This window comes from Aquarana catesbeiana, linkage group LG06 (assembly GCF_042186555.1).
Source record: "Aquarana catesbeiana isolate 2022-GZ linkage group LG06, ASM4218655v1, whole genome shotgun sequence".
Classification (NCBI taxonomy): Eukaryota; Metazoa; Chordata; class Amphibia; order Anura; family Ranidae; genus Aquarana; species Aquarana catesbeiana.
Window position 1 is genome coordinate 324,669,037 of NC_133329.1, and position 18,563 is coordinate 324,687,599.

An 18,563-nucleotide genomic window follows, 5' to 3' on the forward strand; every position below is an offset into this window, starting at 1 on the left:
TGCATGTCTTTCCTGTCCATTCATTACTAGAAAAGCTTATGTATTCTGAGTGGGATCACCCAGATGAAAAAGTGCTTAACACTTTATCCTATGGAGGAAAAATTTACTAAAAAATGGAGAATACCAGCAATGGACGCTGCTACAGTAAGGTCCATAAATATTGGGACATCGACACAATTCTAATCTTTTTGGTTCTATACAACACCACAATGGATTTGAAATGAAACGAACAAGATGTGCTTTAACTCCAGACTTTTAGCTTTAATTTGAGGGTATTTACATCCAAATCAGGTGAACGATTTTGGAATTACAACAGTTTGTATATGTGCCTCCCACTTTTTAAGGGACCAAAAGTAATGGGACAATTGGCTGCTCAGCTGTTCCATGGGCAGGTGTGTATTATTTCCTCACTATCCCATTTACAAGGAGCAGATAAAAGGTCCAGAGTTCATTTCAAGTGTGCTATTTGCATTTGGAATCTGTTGCTGTTAACGCTCAATATGAGATCCAAAGAGCTGTCACTATTAGTGAAGTAAGCCATCATTAGGCTGAAAAAACAAAACAAACCCATCAGAGAGATAGCAAAACATTAATGGTGGCCAAATCAACTGTTTGGAACATCCTTAAAAAGAAAGAACGCACTGGTGAGCTCAGCAACACCAAAAGAAGACCACGGAAAACAACTGTGGTGGATGACCGAAGAATTCTTTATCTGGTGAAGAAAACACCCTTCACAACAGTTGGCCAGATCAAGAACACTCTCCAGTAGGTACGTGTATGTGTGTCAAAGTCCACAATCAAGAGAAGACTTCACCAGAGTGAATACAGAAGGTACACCACAAGATGTGAACCATTGGTGAGCCTCAAAAACAGGAAGGCCAGATTAGAGTTTGCCAAACAACATCTAAAAAAGCCTTCACAGTTCTGGAACAATATCCTATGGACAGATGAGACCAAGATCAACTTGTACCAGAGTAATGAGAAGAGACGAGTATGGAGAAGGAAAGGAACTGCTCATGATCCAAAGCATACCACCTCATCAGTGAAGCATGATGGTGGTAGTGTCATGGCGTGGGCATGTATGGCTGCCAATGGAACTGGTTCTCTTGTGTTTATTGATGATGTGACTGCTGACAAAAGCAGCAGGATGAATTCTGAAGTGTTTCGGGCAATATTATCTGCTCATATTCAGCAAAATGCTTTAGCACTCATTGGACGGCACTTCACAGTGCAGATGGACAATGACCCGAAGCATACTGCGAAAGCAACCAAAGAGTTTTTTAAGGGAAAGAAGTGGAATCTTATGCAATGGCCAAGTCAATCACCTGACCTGAATCCGATTGAGCATGCATTTCACTTGCTGAAGACAAAACTGAAGGAAAAATGCCCCAAGAACAAGTAGGAACTGAAGACAGTTGCAGTAGAGGCCTGGCAGAGCATCACTAGGGATAAAACCCAGCGTCTGGTGATGTCTATGCGTTCCAGACTTCAGACTGTAATTGACTGCAAAGGATTTGCAACCAAGTATTAAAAAGTGAAAGTTTGATGGATGATTGCTAACCTGTCCCATTACTTTTGGTCCCTTAATAAGTGGGAGGCACATATACAAACTGTTGTAATTCCTACACCGTTCACCTGATTTGGATGTATATACCCTCAAATTAAAGCTGAAAGTCTGCAGTTGAAGCACATCTTGTTTGTTTCATTTCAAATCCATTGTGGTGGTGTATAGAGCCAAAAAGATTAGAATTGTGTCGATGTCCCAATATTTATGTACCTGACTCTATATCCTCTGTGAATAAAAATTTGACTTGTCCGGTTGACAACCCTCAAATGCTTAGGGATCCAACTGATAAAAAATTGGAATTCCTGTTAAAAAACATATTTTCCCTCGCAGGTTCAGTGGCTCAACCTGCAGTGGCGGCAATTGGGGTATGTCAGTCCTTGAGAGACCAGTTGAAACCGGTACTCAAGGTGGTCCCTGAACAGCAGGCCCAGGAATTAGCTGAGCTGCCAGCGGCTTTGTGCTTTACAATTGACGCAATTAGAGATTCTATTCTTCAAACCTCTCGCCTTACGCTTGGGATGGTGCATATGCGTAGAATCTTATGGTTGAAAGGTTGGTCAGCCGAAGCGCCATGCAAAAAGCTCCTGGCTGGTTTTCCTTTCCGTGGTGAAAAGCTGTTTGGGGAGGATTTGGACAAATATATCCAAAAAATATCAAGTGGGAAGAGTACCCTTTTGCCAGTTAAGAAAAAGAGTAAACGCCCCTCATTAAAACAGGCTCTTTCTCCAGTGCCAGGGGCATCAGCCTCCAGGCAGTCGCGACAGCCTCCACCGTCAGGTTCAAGAGGTAAACCTCAGGGTCAGTCCCAGGGACAAAAGAGGTCATGGGGAAAGAAACCCACGAGACAGAATGCTAAAGCCTCTTTATGAAGGGGCGCCCCCGCTCACTTGAGTAGGGGGAAGACTTCTGCAGTTCTCAAAGGCCTGGCAGGAAGAATTCCGGGACAGATGGGTGGTCTCCACAATAGCTCTAGGTTACAAACTAGAGTTCTGAGAATTCCTGTCCCCTCGTTTCCTCAGGTCAAATATCCCCAAAGATCCAGAGAAAAAGAAGTCTCTCTTTCTAGCGTTAGACCGACTTTTGTCACAAAAGGTGATTGTGGTGGTCCCCGTGAAAGACCAGGGGTCAAGGTTTTATTCAAACCTTTTCACGGTACCAAAACAAAATGGGGATGTCAGACCCATTCTGGATCTCAAAGATCTAAACCGGTTCCTGAAGATTCATTCTTTTTGCATGGAATCAATTCGATCAGTAGTCTCCATCCTACAAGGGGGAGAGCTTCTGGCATCAATCGACATCAAGGATGCATACCTGCATGTACCTATTTTCCCCTCTCACCAGAAGTATCTGCGTTTCAAAGTAGAAAACCTTTTCAGTTCGTAGCCTTGCCTTTCGGTCTAGCTACTGCACCTCGGGTGTTTACAAAACTTCTGGCCCTTCCTCTGGCCAAATTAAGGACTCAATGTATAACAATAATAGCATACCTGGACGACCTGCTCTTAATAGACCGGTCGGTAGTCCTCTTGAATAAAAGCTAAGTCACCACAATCGACTACCTGGAATTGGGTCAACCTAGGGTGGGTCATCAACCTAGAGAAATCTTCTTTAAAGCCAGTAAGAAGATTAGAGTACTTGAGTCTGGTCATAGATACAGCCCAAAAGAAGGTGTTTTTACCCCAGACAAAGATCATCGCCATAAAGGAGCTGGTCCAAGGGGTCAGGGCAAAGAAGGTCCTTCCATTCGCCTCTGTATGAGGTTATTGTGGAAGATGGTGACTTCATTCGAAGCAGTTCCCTGTGCTCAGTTTCATTCGAGACTGCTGCAAAACAGTATCCTATCAGCCTGGAACAAAAAGATTCAGGCTCTAGATTTTCCAATGCGTTTGTCGCCAAAAGTGCGCCAGAGCCTCAGTTGGTGGAGGATATCCGAGAAACTGCAGAAGGGGAAATCCTTCTTACCGGTTACCTGGAAGGTGGTAACAACAAATGCCAGCATTTCAGGTAGGGGAGCAGTCCAGGAAGAAGCGTCTGTCCAAGGGAAATGGTCCAGATCCGAAAAGACCTTGCCCATCAACATTCTAGAGATTCGGGCAGCGTGTCTAGCCCTAAAGGCCTGGACATTTAGGTTGCAGAATTCTCCTGTCAGGGCTCAATCTGACAATGTCACATCAGTGGCTTTTATCAATCACCAATGGGGCACCAGAAGTCAGGCAGCCCAGGCAGAGGTAAACCATATCCTAATCTGGGCAGAAGAACATGTGCCGTGCATTTCGGCAATCTTCATTCCAGGGGTAGAGAACTGGCAGGCAGACTACCTAAGTCGCCAGCAGTTGTTTCCGGGGGAATGGTCCTTCACTGCGACATCTTCCTGGCTATATATACCAACAATGGGGGATCTCGGATGTAGATCTGTTTGCGTCCAGGTTCAACAACAAAGTCGACAACTTTGTGTCAACGACAAGGGATCCACTCATGCGGAACAGATGCGTTGGTGACTCCGTGGGATCAGTTCTCACTGATTTATGCTTTCCCTCCTATTCTGCTGCTACCTCGACTTCTTCACAGGATCAAGCAGGAAAGAAAGTCGGTAGTTCTTGTGGCCCAGAAGATCTTGGTATGCAGAAATAGTAAAGGAAACCCATGGACCCTACCACCACATCCAGACCTGCTATCGCAGGGACCAGTGTTCCATCCTACTTTACAAACGCTAAATTTAACGGTTTGGCTATTGAAACCCACATTCTAAAGAATCGTGGGCTTTCAGGCTCAGTGATACCTACCTTGATTAATGCAAGGAAGCCAGCTTCCAGAGTCATTTATTATAGAGTCTGGAAGGCATATGTTTCTTGGTGTGAATCTGGGGGTCGGCATCCTAGGAAGTATGTCATAGGTAGAATTCTTGCCTTTCTGCAAACGGGGCTAGCGATGAAGCTGGCCTTGAGTACTATCAAGGGCCAGGTCTCAGCCTTATCAGTGTTGTTTCAACGTCTGCTGGTTTTGCATTCTTTGATCCGAAGCTTTATACAGGGGGTAAAGCGGCTTAATCATCCCGTTAAAGCACCCCTGAACCCTTGGGACTAATTTAGTTCTGTCGGCATTACAGAAACAGCCTTTTGAGCTGATACGACATATTCCTTTGGTCCTTTTGACAAGGAAACTAGTTTTTTCTGGTAGCCATATCTTTTGCAAGAAGGGTATCAGAGCTGGCGGCTCTTTCTTGTAAAGAGCCATATTTAATCGTTAACAAGGATAGAGTGGTATTGCGTCCTCATCCTAGCTTTCTGACAAAGGTGGTTTCAGGTTTTCATCTAAACCAGGATATTGTTTTACCTTCATTTTTTCCAGAACCCTGTTCTAAGGAAGAAATGTCACTACACTCATTGGCTGTAGTGAGAGCGGTCAAGATCTATTTAAAGACGACTGCTCAGATTCGGGAAACAGATGTTTTGTTTGTGTTGCCAGAAGGTCCTAGGAAAGGACAGCCAGCATCAAAATCCACTATTGCCAAATGGATTTGGCAGGTAATTATTCAAGCTTATGGCTTGAAGAGGAAGGTTCCACCTTTTCAGGTCACAGCGCACTCCACCAGGGCTGTTAGTGCTTCGTGGGCAGTGCATCACCAAGCCTCTATGGCTCAAATCTGCAAGGCCGCAACCTGGTCTTCAGTCCATACATTCACCAGATTCTATCAGGTGGATGTAAGAAGGCATGAAGATGTCGCCTTTGGGCGCAGTGTGCTGCAGGCTGCAGTATAGGTCCTCAGGTCTGATTGCACCCTACTTTTGTTGTGTCCCCTCCCCTCAGGTGGCATTGCTCTGGGACATCCCAGACAATAATTACTGTGACTCTGTGTCCCGTGATGTACGATAAAGAAAATAGGATTTTTATAACCGCTTACATGTAAAATCCTTTTCTTGGAGTACATCACGGGACACAGAGGTCCCTCCCCTCTTTCTGCTTACACGTGTATTGCTTTGCTACAAAACTGAGGTACTCCCAGTAAGGGGAGGGGTTATATGGGGAATTTAACTTCCTGTTTAGGGTGTGCCAGTGTCTATCACCTAAAGGTGCCTATATAACCCAGACAGTAATTACTGTGGCTCTGTGTCCTGTGATGTACTCCAAGAAAAGGATTTTATAGGTAAGCTGTTATAAAAATCCTATTTTTCTTAATCAGGTAACATGGTCTCGTGCTCTTACTTTCTTTTTTTAAAAGATGCAGCCTAGAAGGAGGGATCCCTGCAGAGGCTCAAGTTAATAGGTTTTATACAGTGTTAAATTGCATTCAGTGTGAAGGTGTGCAGTAGCACCATGTATTGCTTGTGTATCTCTTTGTGATTTTGTTCCATTGATGAGCATAGGAAATGTTTTTGTATATTTTAGGTCCTTGAATGCATAAATCTTAGTGAAGAAACAACAACATCTTCTAGTCGTATATTTGTGAAAATATTCTTCCAGGAGCTGTGTGAATATATGGGACTCCCCAAACTAAATGCCAGACTTAAGGATATGTGAGTATTCTGGTTCTGAGGTTGTCTTGATGCAAAGTACCTTTTAAGTTACCACTAATTGTGATGCTTGAAAAATGAATTCCATGTTTTTTAAGGGAACATAACTATTAAAGGAGAAGTATAGCCAAAGCTCGTTTGGCTGTACTTCTCCTGTGGATCACAGGAGTGCAATTTGTTTTGCACTCCTGTGACCCGTTTTTAGCAGAGAGCGGGCTGCAGTCCGCTCTTTGCTGACGTCACAGAAGTTGGTCCAGGTAACGCGTCCTCACGACAATGCAAGTCGGGATCCACCAGTTGCTTGGACTGACTCCCGGCTCAGCCTCTCAGTGAGCCGCTGTAACTGACAGAGCAGAGACCTGTAACTGACAGTCTGCAGCTCTCTGCTTGGGGAGCTGTCAAAACTGAGTGATCGGTGGTGTTCGATCGCTCGGCTCTCAGTGCAGAGGCGTCGGGAGAAAGATGCAGCATCGGTCCGAGGTAGGCAAGTATAAAAATACAAAAAAGCCCAAACCCATACTTCTCTTTTAAAATTATGCTTTTTATTTTCCATCATTTGGTCATTTGTGCTTAGGAGTTCCTAGTCTCACCAACAGATAATAGAAGTACCTGAAATCTGTGTAACAGAAGCTTCCTGTAATCTCTCATACAGTTGAATGGGAGAGAAAAGGCCTGCAGTCAGTCGGACACGCTCTTCTGCTTTGCGCAGTACTGTTGTTTTTTTTTTGTTTTTTTTTTGTTTTGTTTTTTTTTGTGCTGTTTTGCATCTAGCAGTGCTATTCAAAATGAGTTATATTGTATTTTTTTTCTTTCTTGCCATATTGCTCTTTACCTAGGCTTTAAAGGGATTGTAAAGGCAGAAGGTTTTTTTATCCTTTATCTTTTGTGTGCATCAGCCACCCTAATACTTACCTGAGGTCCCTCTAGGTCCAGCGATGTTGTAGGAATGTCTCATTTGCCCCGGACTCCCCTCCTCATTGGCTGAGACAGCAGCGCGGCGCCATTGGCTCCAGCTGCTGTTAATCAAAGTCAGCCAATGAGGAGAGAAAGGAGGCATGGCCCGGTCACGGCTCCATATTTGAATGGACACCGGGAGCTGTGGCTCGGCTCGGGTGCCACAGCTCCCGAGCAAGCTGCTTGCGATGGGGGCATTCAACAGGAGAGAAGGCCAGGAGAGCCGTTAGAGGAGGATCTGGGCTGCTGTGTGCAAAACCACTGAACAGAGCAGGTAAGTATAACATGTTTGTTATTTTTAACAGAAAAAACAAGACTTTACAATCACTTTAATGTCAGTGGTTATATTGTCAATTTGCAAAAGGCACTTACATAGGAGCTCTGAGGTTTATCTCCTAATATGGAAGTAGGCTCTCTACACCAACCTCTTCCATTGTGAAACCACAAAAATACAAACTGTCAAAACTTAGAGACATGAATGTGCTTGCCTTGCTTGGTAGACGTAATACAGCATTACCTACCACAACAGTCAACTCTGTACACTGTTCTGTTGATGATATCATTTTTTGGGGGGTTTTTTTTGCTGTATTTTGAAAGTGTCATGTTTCAAGGATGCTCTAGTAGTCCATGATTTTTGCTTGTTACCGTGGCAGATTGCCTGCAAAAGTTTAGCAGTCATAGACTCAACCGTTGTGCAACACCTTAGAACACCACTAATGCAAATGTTAAAAGAGATGTATGGCTTTTTTTTTTTTTTAAATCATGCGTACCTTGGTGGATGCAGCATCAGTCCCCCGCCGGCTCTAAGTCTGAGAGCCGAGCAATCAAAGACCGTTGATCGCTCAGTTCTTAGAGCTCCATGAGCAGAGAGGCAGTGACTGTCAGTCACCGGCTCTCTGCCCCCTCATGCTCACTGGAACACTAAGCTGTGGAGGGGGCGGGAGCTGCTAGCTCAGGCTCTGCTGAACCATATGCTGGTCCAGAGTTGTGGGCGAATCCTGACCATGTGGTTGCGATCTTACCCAAGCTTGGATCAGCTCTGTGACGTCAGCCCACAGCAGGCTTCAGCCGACAGCTTTGTCTACATTTCTCCTTTAAGTTCTAACTCTCCTAACAAATACAGTTTACAAAATAGTTGGTGTCTAATTGAGAGGCATCATCTTAAAATGGACCTGAAATCTCCTAAAACCCATAACAGTACTGCTAAAGTTTAGGCAACATGTTTTGCCTGCACGTACCTGTGTTAAATCCTATTTTGCCCACTTGGATTGTAGGCCAAGGCTATACACAAGGTCTTGTTAAAATTGGTAAAGTCTTACCTTCTGTTACTAACCCCCCCTGTCATTCAGCTGTTGTGTACCAGAACTTCAATTGGTAGTAGATGGCAGTTGACTGTAGCTTGACAGAGGTGTTGGGGGGGCTATAGCAACATTTGTTTAGAAGTGACAGTAGGGAAGAGTTTAACACCTTTAAGTTGTTTTTTATTTTTTTCTGTCTCTGTCCTGTTGGGGAGATTTTCTTGTCCCAGAGACTCAATGGAAAGTGATGGGAAGTCTCTTCTTAGACAGTTGTCACAGTTTTCCCCTCACTTCCAGTTCCTATGAAAACAGTATATTTTGGATTACTATATTTTACAGCAACAGTGGTCTACAGGACTTGGTGAAACTTCCCAGCAGGGACACAGACTGCAATTAAATCCTAGAGATACATATACGTGCAGGCACTACGAGGCACCTGCTGTATTCTTAGAAACATTTTTAGGTACCTGTTGTAATCTTAGAAACATTTTAGGCAAGGTCGAAAACGATGCAACGTTTTTTTTTTTGTTTTTTGTTTGTTTTTTTTTGTTTTTGTTTTTTAATGAGCCCCAGGAGCTGTTAGCCAAATGTGTTGTGTTTGCACAGCATAGTAGCACATTGTGACAGACCTGTCAAGGGATTCCCTTCAGCAATTTGCTGTTGATGCTCCCGCTGGCCACAGGTGCTTCCATCTTCTTCCTGTCTTACTTTTGGGCTTTGAACTGTTTGGCCACAATGACATCAATCTCTTTCATGCGCAGGAAGTCGCATCATCACTGCACACAGCGGTGCCATAAATGTACACTAAGCTGCGCATGTGCAGCTCAGTGTACATTAACGCTGACAGGCAGAGAGAAACATGTATGACTGAGGAGACCAATAGGCTCTCTTCTGTCATAAAAATCCTACCTATAAGCATTTTTTTTTTTATTATTACACTTTAACTGGTGAAATACATGGGCTTTATAATGCATATCTCAAACTTTCTGTACTTTTGATAACTGCCTGAAAAAAGCAAGGCTTACATTTACAACCACCCTGCATATGATGCTCTTCATAACTACAACTTTGTACATATTAATTTTAGTGATTGATTTTGGTCGCCTTAAAGTGTTCTACTGGAATTACATATGGTAATTGATGTTCACACTTCCTCTACCTCATTTTTTCAGGACTCTTCAACCATTCTTCAGCGGATTGCTGCCTATGGACAACCCAAAAAACACTCGCTTTGCTATTAACTTTTTCACTTCCATTGGTCTTGGAGGTTTGACGTAAGATTAATTTCAATAAGCCCTTATAGTTACTAATTTTACCCTGTAATCTTTCATACTAAGTAGACCAATGCTTTTTTTTTAAAACAGGGATGAACTGCGTGAACATTTGAAAAATGCAGCAAAAATAATAATGACCAAAAAGCAAAATGTTGAATCATCTGATTCTTCATCGTCCTCAGAATCATCTTCATCTTCAGACTCCTCATCTGAATCCAGCTCATCCAGTGACAGTGATTCCTCCAGCTCCAGCAGTGGCTCAGGTACTTATTAGCACATACTTCTTTATGTATAATAAAATGTGATTTCTCCATACCCCATACTCAATACATTCTTGGTTTCCTGAGCTATAGACATAAATTGGAGTTTTTGAATGCTTTATTGTTGACAACACAGACAATGCTTTCGGTAAAAGTCACCTTCACTGCTTTATCAGTATGCCCCTTAAAGTGGCAGTAAAGGTTTGTTTTTTTTTTTTGTTTTGTTTTTTTTTAAATAACAAACATGTCATACTTACCTCCACTGTGCAGCTCATTTTGCAGAGTAGCCCCAAACCTGCTCTTCTGGGGTCCCTCAGTGGCTCTGTCGGCTCCTCCCCACATCAGATAAACCCCTGGGAGAAGCGTACTCCCGGGGGGGTTACCTTGCGGGCGCGCTCCAGAGTCCAGCATTCGGCGTCCATAGAGGCCGAATGCAGGACTTGGCCCCGCCCCCCGTTTCCCGCGTCATTGGATTTGATTGACAACAGCGGGTGCCAATGGCTGCACTGCTATCAATCTATCTAATCAAGAGCCGAGAACCCCGGGCAGAGAGAGAGCGTGTCCCCGTGGGACAAGTTTGAGGGTTCAGGTAAGTAAAACGGGGGGGCTGAGGAGCCGGTCACTGCCAGGTGTTTTTTCACCTTAATGCATATGATGCATTAAGGTGAAAAAACACGAACCTTTACAACCCCTTTAAAGTAGGAAGGGTAAAAAGGAGTAAGTATATGCTATCCCTTTTTTCCTATGTAGACTACAGAGTGCACTTACATTTGTACATAAAGCCGACTAATGCTTACTTAGTTCTCCTGAAAGTTCAGTTATATATTTTATGAAATTAAAGGAAAAGTCTAGACCTTGCTGCTTCACTGATGGTTTTTTGAATCAGCCGGTTAAAGTGGAAGTTCAGCCTAAAACTAAAATCTCTAAATCTATTTGCATCCACATTCTAAGACTTGCCTAACTTGCCTCTAAACCTGTAAAGCAAAAATTTCTATATGCGGTGTGTCTATTAAATAACCAGATTGATTAAATAACTCACCTTTATTTATATGTATTACAAATTTAATGCTTGTCCCCTTCAATATATTCCCCTTTTCCACTAATCCATTGTTGCAGTCTTGTTTTCCACTGGTTAAAGGCATGGAGAAAATCAATTTCTGTTAGCAGTTTCAACACATCCGCCGTTTTCATCTTTACAGCATCAACTGACTCAAAACGTGTCCCTTTAAGCACTGATTTAACTTTTGGGAATTCATTCTTGCGTCCCTTGCTGAATCTTTTGTGCCACTCAAACACACACACATGAGACAGGCTGTCATTTCCATAAGCTGTAGTAAGCATTTGAAAACATTCTGTTGGTGTTTTGTGCAATTTTAGTAATTGACACGTTCAACTTTTAAACGTTGCCTTTTTTTCGGCACACTACAGAAAACACAACCTAACTAAGTGGCGACTCGCAATCAACTGAACGTCATAGAGTGTTGCTGCTTGTCATGCAGGTTCAAACATGTTCAAGGTCACCACGCATGCAGTTATAGCCAGATCGCAGAGACAATCTATGCATTCCATCTAGATACTGAGAGTAGAAGACTCACCAGGCATATGAGGTCCTGCCTGCAGGGTAGGGATGATCCCATGGAGTTGGGTAACCTGTCCAAAGTTACAACTACAGCCGATATGACCTATGCGTATACACCTGGGGTCTATGTGATGTAGGTTACTCCCAATCCTGCAGCAGATCAGTCTTATTACCCAGCAGCCGTCATAAGTGATATCAGTCTCAGCTAAATCCTTGAGCAATACGTGCTCTGGTGACTAAATCCCTGCTGCGATGCTGATGTTTCAATCAGTGATGACGATAAGTCCAGGCAGTCCAAATAGCTCTCATTCTGGTAGCTAATGCACAATATGGTGCTGGCTGGTTCATGGAAATACTTGGTTAAAAGCAGGTAAAACTGGATTAAACAAATCAAGCATTTTTTTTCCTACACACAAAGCTGCCTCTGACAGCTCAGCCTGGGACCAGACCGGCTTCAGGAAAGGTATATATATCAATTTTTGCTTTACAGGGTTGCCCATCCACACATGCACTGTGCAGTGTACATATGACAAAAGGGAGAGTATGTAATTTACTCCTTTTTCCCCTTCCTACCTCATGGATATTAACTACTAGCCGCCCGGCCACCATCAAATAACGGAGGGGCGGTGCGGCTCTTGTTCTGGGACAACGTCATATGACAGTGTCCCAGAATGGCCGCCCTTGCGCGTCCCCAGGGGGCGATCGTGCCAACACCTTGTTGCTAGGGCACAGCGCGACCCCGATCTCTGTAAAGAGCCGCGTCCGCGGGTCTTTAGCCATGTGATCGGTTGTGTCGAATCACAGACAGTCACGTGTAAATATGGAGATGCCGGTAATCGGCATGCCGGCTCCACACCTCACACTGACAGACAGTGTTTGGCGAGGAGAGCCGATCAGCGGCATCTCGTCGCACGGGACAACAAAACATAATCAGGGCACTGATCATCAGTGCCCGGATTACATTATAGCACCAAGAGTGCCAGCAATCCGTGCTCACAAGTGCCACCAGTCAGTGCCAATTAGTGATGTCAGTAGTCCTGACCATCAATGCCCATCAGTGCCACCTATCAGTGCCCATAAGTGCAGCATATTAGTGCCTCCTCATCAGTGCCACCTCATCAATGCCCACCAGTTCAGCCTATCAGTGCCCATCCGTGCCGCCTCATCAGCGCACATCAGTGAAGGAGAAAAATTGCTTGTTTACAAAATGTACTGACAGAAACTAAGTAAAAAAATTTTTTTTCTCACAATTTTTGGTCTTTTTATTTTTTACTAAAAAAAAAAAAAAAAAGCTCATCAATGATTAATCACTAGGCATCCGCGCTATGGCCGAAAGATGGCTACAGCGCGGATGCCAGTTGCCGGGAGGGTGTCCCTGGACGTCCACCTGTTTACTTCTGCGATGCACGCGCCCATCGGGGAAATTCTATGTTGGCCGTGTCCCTTGGACACAGCCAGTCACAGATCGTGCTAAATGGTCAATCACAGCAGCCATTTAGCACTCGATCTTAGTGTCCAATGGGAGATGATCTCATATGTAAACATATGAGATCATCTCTCATTGCTGGCTCTCTCTCCTCACACAGAGACAGTGTGTGAGGAGGAAGAGCGAACGGCTGCAGCATCAGTGTAGGAAAAAAAAAAAGGGGGGGGGGGATAAAGTGCCCACAGTACCTGTCAATGCCATCGGTCATCAGTGCCACATATTAGTCTCACGTGTCATCAGTGCCACATATTAGTGTCACGTGTCATCAGTGCCACATATTAGTGTCACGTGTCATCAGTGCCCCGTGTTAGTGCCATCTGTTATCAGTTGCACGTATTAGTGCCATCTGTCATCAGTGTCACGTGTCATCAGTGCCACGTATTAGTGTCATCTGTGCCACATCAGTGTCACGTGTCATCAGTGCCACCTGTCAGTATCACGTGTCATCAGTGCCACCTGTCAGTATCACGTGTCATTGTCCTGGTGCTTCAGGGCCTTCAAAAGTGTAATAGGTAGTCAACAAGTTAGATGTGTAATTTATGCTCCTAGAACACGTGACGGTGCTCCCTGCATGTTTGGTCTCTCTATGTGGCTCTGAAAAAGTCCCACACATGTGGTATCCTAATACTCAGGGAGGAGTAGCAGAATGTATTTTGGGGCGTCATTTGTGGTATACACATGCCATGTGACAGAAATAACCTATTACAATGACAATTTTGTGGGGAAAAAAAATCTTAATTTTGCAAAGAATTGTGGGAAAAAATGACAACATCAAAAACCTCACCATGCATCTTACTAAATACCTTGGAATGTCTACTTTCAAAAAAGGGGTCATTTGGGGGGTATTTGTACTTTCCTGGCTTGTTCGGGTCTCAAGAAATGAGATCGGCTGTCAGTACATCAGGTGTGACCAATTTTTTATGATTTGCACCATAGCTTGTAGACTCTTAACTTTCACAAAGACCAAATAATATCCACTAATTTGGGTTATTTTTACCAAAGATATGTAGCAGTATAAATTGTGGCCAAAATTTATGAAGAAAAATTAATAATTTGAAAAATTTTATCACAGAAACTAAGAAAAATGTGTTTTTTGTTTTTTTTTGTTTTTCAAAATTTTCGGTCTTTTTTCATTTATAGCTCAAAAAATAAAAAACCCAGAGGTGATCAAATAGCCCCAAAAGAAAGCTCTATTTGTATGAAAAAAAGGACAAAAAAATCATTTGGGTACAGTATTACATGACTGAGTAATTGTCATTCAAAATGTGAGAGCACTGAAAGCTGAAAATTGGTCTGGTCACGAGGGGGGTTTAAGTGCCCAGTTGTCAAGTGGTTAAATACCACCAAAAGAAAGCTCTATTTGTGTGAAGAAAATGATAAAAAATTCATTTTGGTACAGTGTTACATGACTGCGCAATTGTCATTCAAAGTGTGACAGCACTGAAAGCTGAAAAATGGCAAAATGGCCTGGGCAGGGGGTGTTAGTGCCCAGTAGGCTAGCGGTGAAGGAGCATATGTGTAAAGCAGTAAATGTGACTTTCACCAAATATTAGCTGGTGGGGGATCAATTACTCTCATGTAAACCACATGCACCTGGAAGATTTACCTGCAGTGAATGTTTGATGAATAGTCGGATTTATTTTTATGCCCCCTAGCGACCTTGTCTATACTAGGGAATGCTGGGATCACAGATCACATGAAACGTTTAAGACAGACCATTGTCTTGACTTGGCTGCTGATGCTAATCTAATCTAAATACTTTGGCATTCAGCCATTGCCTGAATAAAAACTGTGGGCGAAGCACATTTTTTTAAATAGGAAAATTATAAAATGTAAGCGTTTTTTAATTGTAGTGTGCAAATTACCAGTTGTTCTCTTCTTATCTGTATTTAGTAATCGTATTTTATGCGATCGACTAGGGATTGTCTTTCTTTTGCCTCTGTCCTGGGTACCATTGTCACCATGACAACATCCAGAAACTGATGGGAAGCCAAGTATTTTAAAGTTGTACTAGAGTGAAGGGAAATCTTCTGACGAGGACACCAGTGTCATAGGGGGATTTCCCCTCGCCACTTCCTGTGGTGTCTTTGGGGAAGGATGTAAAGGGAAATTTCCCCAAATGGGACACAAAAAACCGACCGGGCGTTTTAACTTTTCTGCTCTTTTTATACAAAACAAATAGAAAAGTTTTGCCTGTGGATTCATGTTTATTAATTTAGCTTGTTCTTGTGAAAAGTGTAGACTGCATAAAATACGTGTGTTTTGAAGCTGAGTGTTCCATGTGCAACATCAGATGAAGCTGAGAGCTATATTTATGTGGCTTCTGAATTCTGCTGGTTGGGAATCAATTTCCTTTCACTTTAAACTAACTTGTGTAATATCTACGTATGACATCAATCTCTTTTATATACGTTCTTGGTTTCAATCCAAAGGTAAATTGAAGGAATGTGACTTACAGCCCTATTTGAATGCTCTTTTTAGGCTCCATTTTGTGTTAGGTGTTACTCAGTACTTCTTTGTAAATGTGGCTTTAAAAATGTTTTAAAGGTTTATTTTATAATGCTTTCATACTTTCTCAGCATTGCTAATATTTTAAAATGCATTTAAATCCAAGCTTCTCTGTATATTACAAGAAGACGATAACAAGAGCAATTTTCCCTAAGTAGCATTGTTTATGTCTTCCATTCTGACTTATCTATTAGGTCCACGCAGTGATAACTTTCCCTGGAGTTCAGTTTCAGCTCATTATTCACAACAAAATAATTAGTTGCTAAACTAATGTTCCTGTAGGAAATGTACACATTAAAATATATCGGCCATTAAAAAAGTTTTGTGTTCTATATAAAACAACAAGAAAAAGTATGTGAACCCCCTGGAATTAACTCATTTTCTGCAGTAATTTGTCATAAAATGATCCTGATCCTCATCTAAGCCACAGCAATTGACAGTTGTAATTTCTTGTGTCTTTATTGAACACACCCATTAAACATTCACTGTGCTGGGGTAAAAAATAAGTGAACCCTTGGGGTTAATAGCTAGTTGAACTTCATTTGACAGCAGTTACTTCAAGCAAGCGCTTTTGGTAGCTCTGTATAAGACCCAATGTTCAGGAACATTTTTGACCGTTCTTCTTTCAAAAACCGCTTCAGCTCAGACACATTTGTAGAATGTCTGGTGTGAATGGCTCATTTGAGGTTATTCCACAGCATTTCAGCATATGGGGTTAAGGTCTGAGTGCACTTTCTTTTTCTGAAGCCATTCTGTAGTGGATTTACTTTGATGCTTAGGGTCACTGTCCTGATGCATCACCTTACTTCTGCTAAGCTTCAGGTGGTGGACAGCCACTCTGATATTATCCTGTAGGATATTTTATTAAATGTGGTAATTCATTTTCCCCTCAATGATGTCAAGTGGTCCAGTTCTGAGGCAAGGAAGCAAGCCCAAATCATGATGTTCCCACCACCATACTTCCCAATTGGGATGATGTATTAATGCTGGTGCTCTTTTTGTGCTATACATAATGCTGAGTGTTCTTCAATTAAACTTTTGTTTCAGTCCACAAAACATTTTCCCAGTAGTGTTGCGGTTTGCCAAGGTGCTTTTTGGCAAACTTCAGGCACGCAGCAATTTTTTTTTTTTTTTTTTTTTTTTTTAGAGCAGCCGTTTGCTCCATGGTATTCTGCCATGGACACTCTGTTCAAAGACTGGCATATGGATGACTCATAAACAGGAATATTAGCTTTTTTCAGTGATGTCTTCAAGCCTTTAGTTGTTACTTGTGGGTTCTTCTTTACCTCTTTGAGGATTCTGCATTGTGCCTTGGGAGTCATCTGGGCACCCGCTTCTAGGAAGAGTAACCACAGTACTAAACTGTCTCCGATTGACGACTTGTCTAACTGTCGACTGATGGATGCCTAAACATTTTGAGATTGCTTTGTATCTCTTTCCAGTCTCATACAGATCAATTACTCTCAATTGTATGTTTTCAAAGAGCTCCTTTTTGTGAGGCATGGTTCACATCAGCTGGTGCTTCTGATCAACAGTCTTAAAAAGTTTGTTTCTCTTTTATCAATCAAAAGTAGGTCTAAACTACACCTCCAAACCCATTTCATTAAAGTGGTTGTAAACCTCAGACATGAAACTTGAACAAAGCATACCCCTCTATAGTGTTTGCTTGTCTTAATCCAGAGCACTAAGTGTAATTTCTCTCTACTGCCTCGCTCCTCTGCTGTAAGCATGAGTCACTTCTGACAAGTTTTGCTGGCACCAAGAGAAAAATGGTGATGGAGAGGGAGCTGCAGCTGATTGACAGCCTTGGCACTGTTCCTGTGTGCTGTGTGAAGAGGGGTGTGTCCTTCCAATCAGCTCTTTTCACTGATTTAACTTCAGCTCCCCGCCCCGTGCTTTTCAGAGCTGAGGGATCCTGTGTAAATTCCGCACTTTGAATGGATGTAGGGGAAAGACGGCTGTAAATAAACATGTACAACTTATGTAGGAGGATTTGTTTCATGTCTGTGTATCACCTGAGGACAGTCATTTCACTGGGAATATGTGACGGTTTACAAGCACTTTAACTCCATATGTACAAACTATTGAATCAAGTAATTTGTTGTGACTTAGATGAGGATCAGATCACAGTTTTTGGGCAAATTACAGAAAACCAGTTAGATCCAAGGGGTTCACATACTTATTTTCTTGCCCTTGTATCAGTATGGTTATATTTTAAAGTTAAATCATTGCTTCCATTGAAATGGGTATATTTTTGTGTATGTACTTGTAGACAAATAGTATTTAATGTAATATTACCTTAAAAACAAAAAATCTCCACTAAGGTACCCTCACCACATGATTAATAATCATAAATAAGGAGTAAGGGGGAGCCGCCAAGGAAAGAATCATATTATATATCTCAATAAATGATGAATGAAAACCACTTTTTGGCTATCAAGCCTGTTTTTTTTTTTCTTTTTTGGAGATTCATGTAATATTAACTTGGTGTTGCTTAAAACACATCAATTCCATTATATTCCTTTATGGACAACAGAACTAAAATTACACTTATAGTCCTCTCCAAAGCCTCAGATTCCTGGCTGCTCTTCTATGCAAATGTCAACATTTTCCTGCTGTCTTGACAGCTTGGTTGCTTTCTGCTATCTCCCACACTTTTTTCTATTAGCTAATTTTATTGTGGGGATCTTTATTTTCCAATTGAAAATTGCAGCAGTGGGCTAAACAGCACTCCACATGGCAGGGATTGTGTATTTTTGCTACCTTGATGTACTCAAGAACTTGTTTAAAGGTATGTGCATTTTCATTCTGTGGCTGCTATATGAATGCTAGGGACCTGACGGGTGTGTTTTAGGGCAAATCTTACATGAATCATATATGTGTCCAAATTCGATATTTATAAGCACATACAGAATAGTATAACATTGCAGTCCTAAGAATAGTTTGACCCAAAACATAGGCAGCTTCTTTTAACAACTTGACCACTGGGCACTTAAACCCCCTTCCTAACCAGACCAATTTTCAGCTTTCTGTGCTCTCACACTTTGAATGACAATTACTCAGTCATGCAACACTGTACCCATATGAAATTTTTGTCCTTTTTTTCACACAAATAGGTCTTTCTTTTGG

The 18,563-nt window shown here is 42.3% G+C and overlaps 1 protein-coding gene across 1 annotated transcript in view; it reads left to right on the top strand.

Moving 5' to 3' along the window:
* CWC22 (CWC22 spliceosome associated protein homolog) overlaps positions 1 to 18,563 on the top strand; it is a 140,390-nt gene that overhangs the window by 114,864 nt on the left and 6,963 nt on the right. The window contains exons 16-18 of the mRNA XM_073633752.1: positions 5,951 to 6,078; positions 9,500 to 9,601; positions 9,692 to 9,864. Of these exons, the coding sequence (XP_073489853.1) occupies positions 5,951 to 6,078; positions 9,500 to 9,601; positions 9,692 to 9,864 (403 nt within the window). The remainder of the gene's footprint in view (positions 1 to 5,950; positions 6,079 to 9,499; positions 9,602 to 9,691; positions 9,865 to 18,563) is intronic.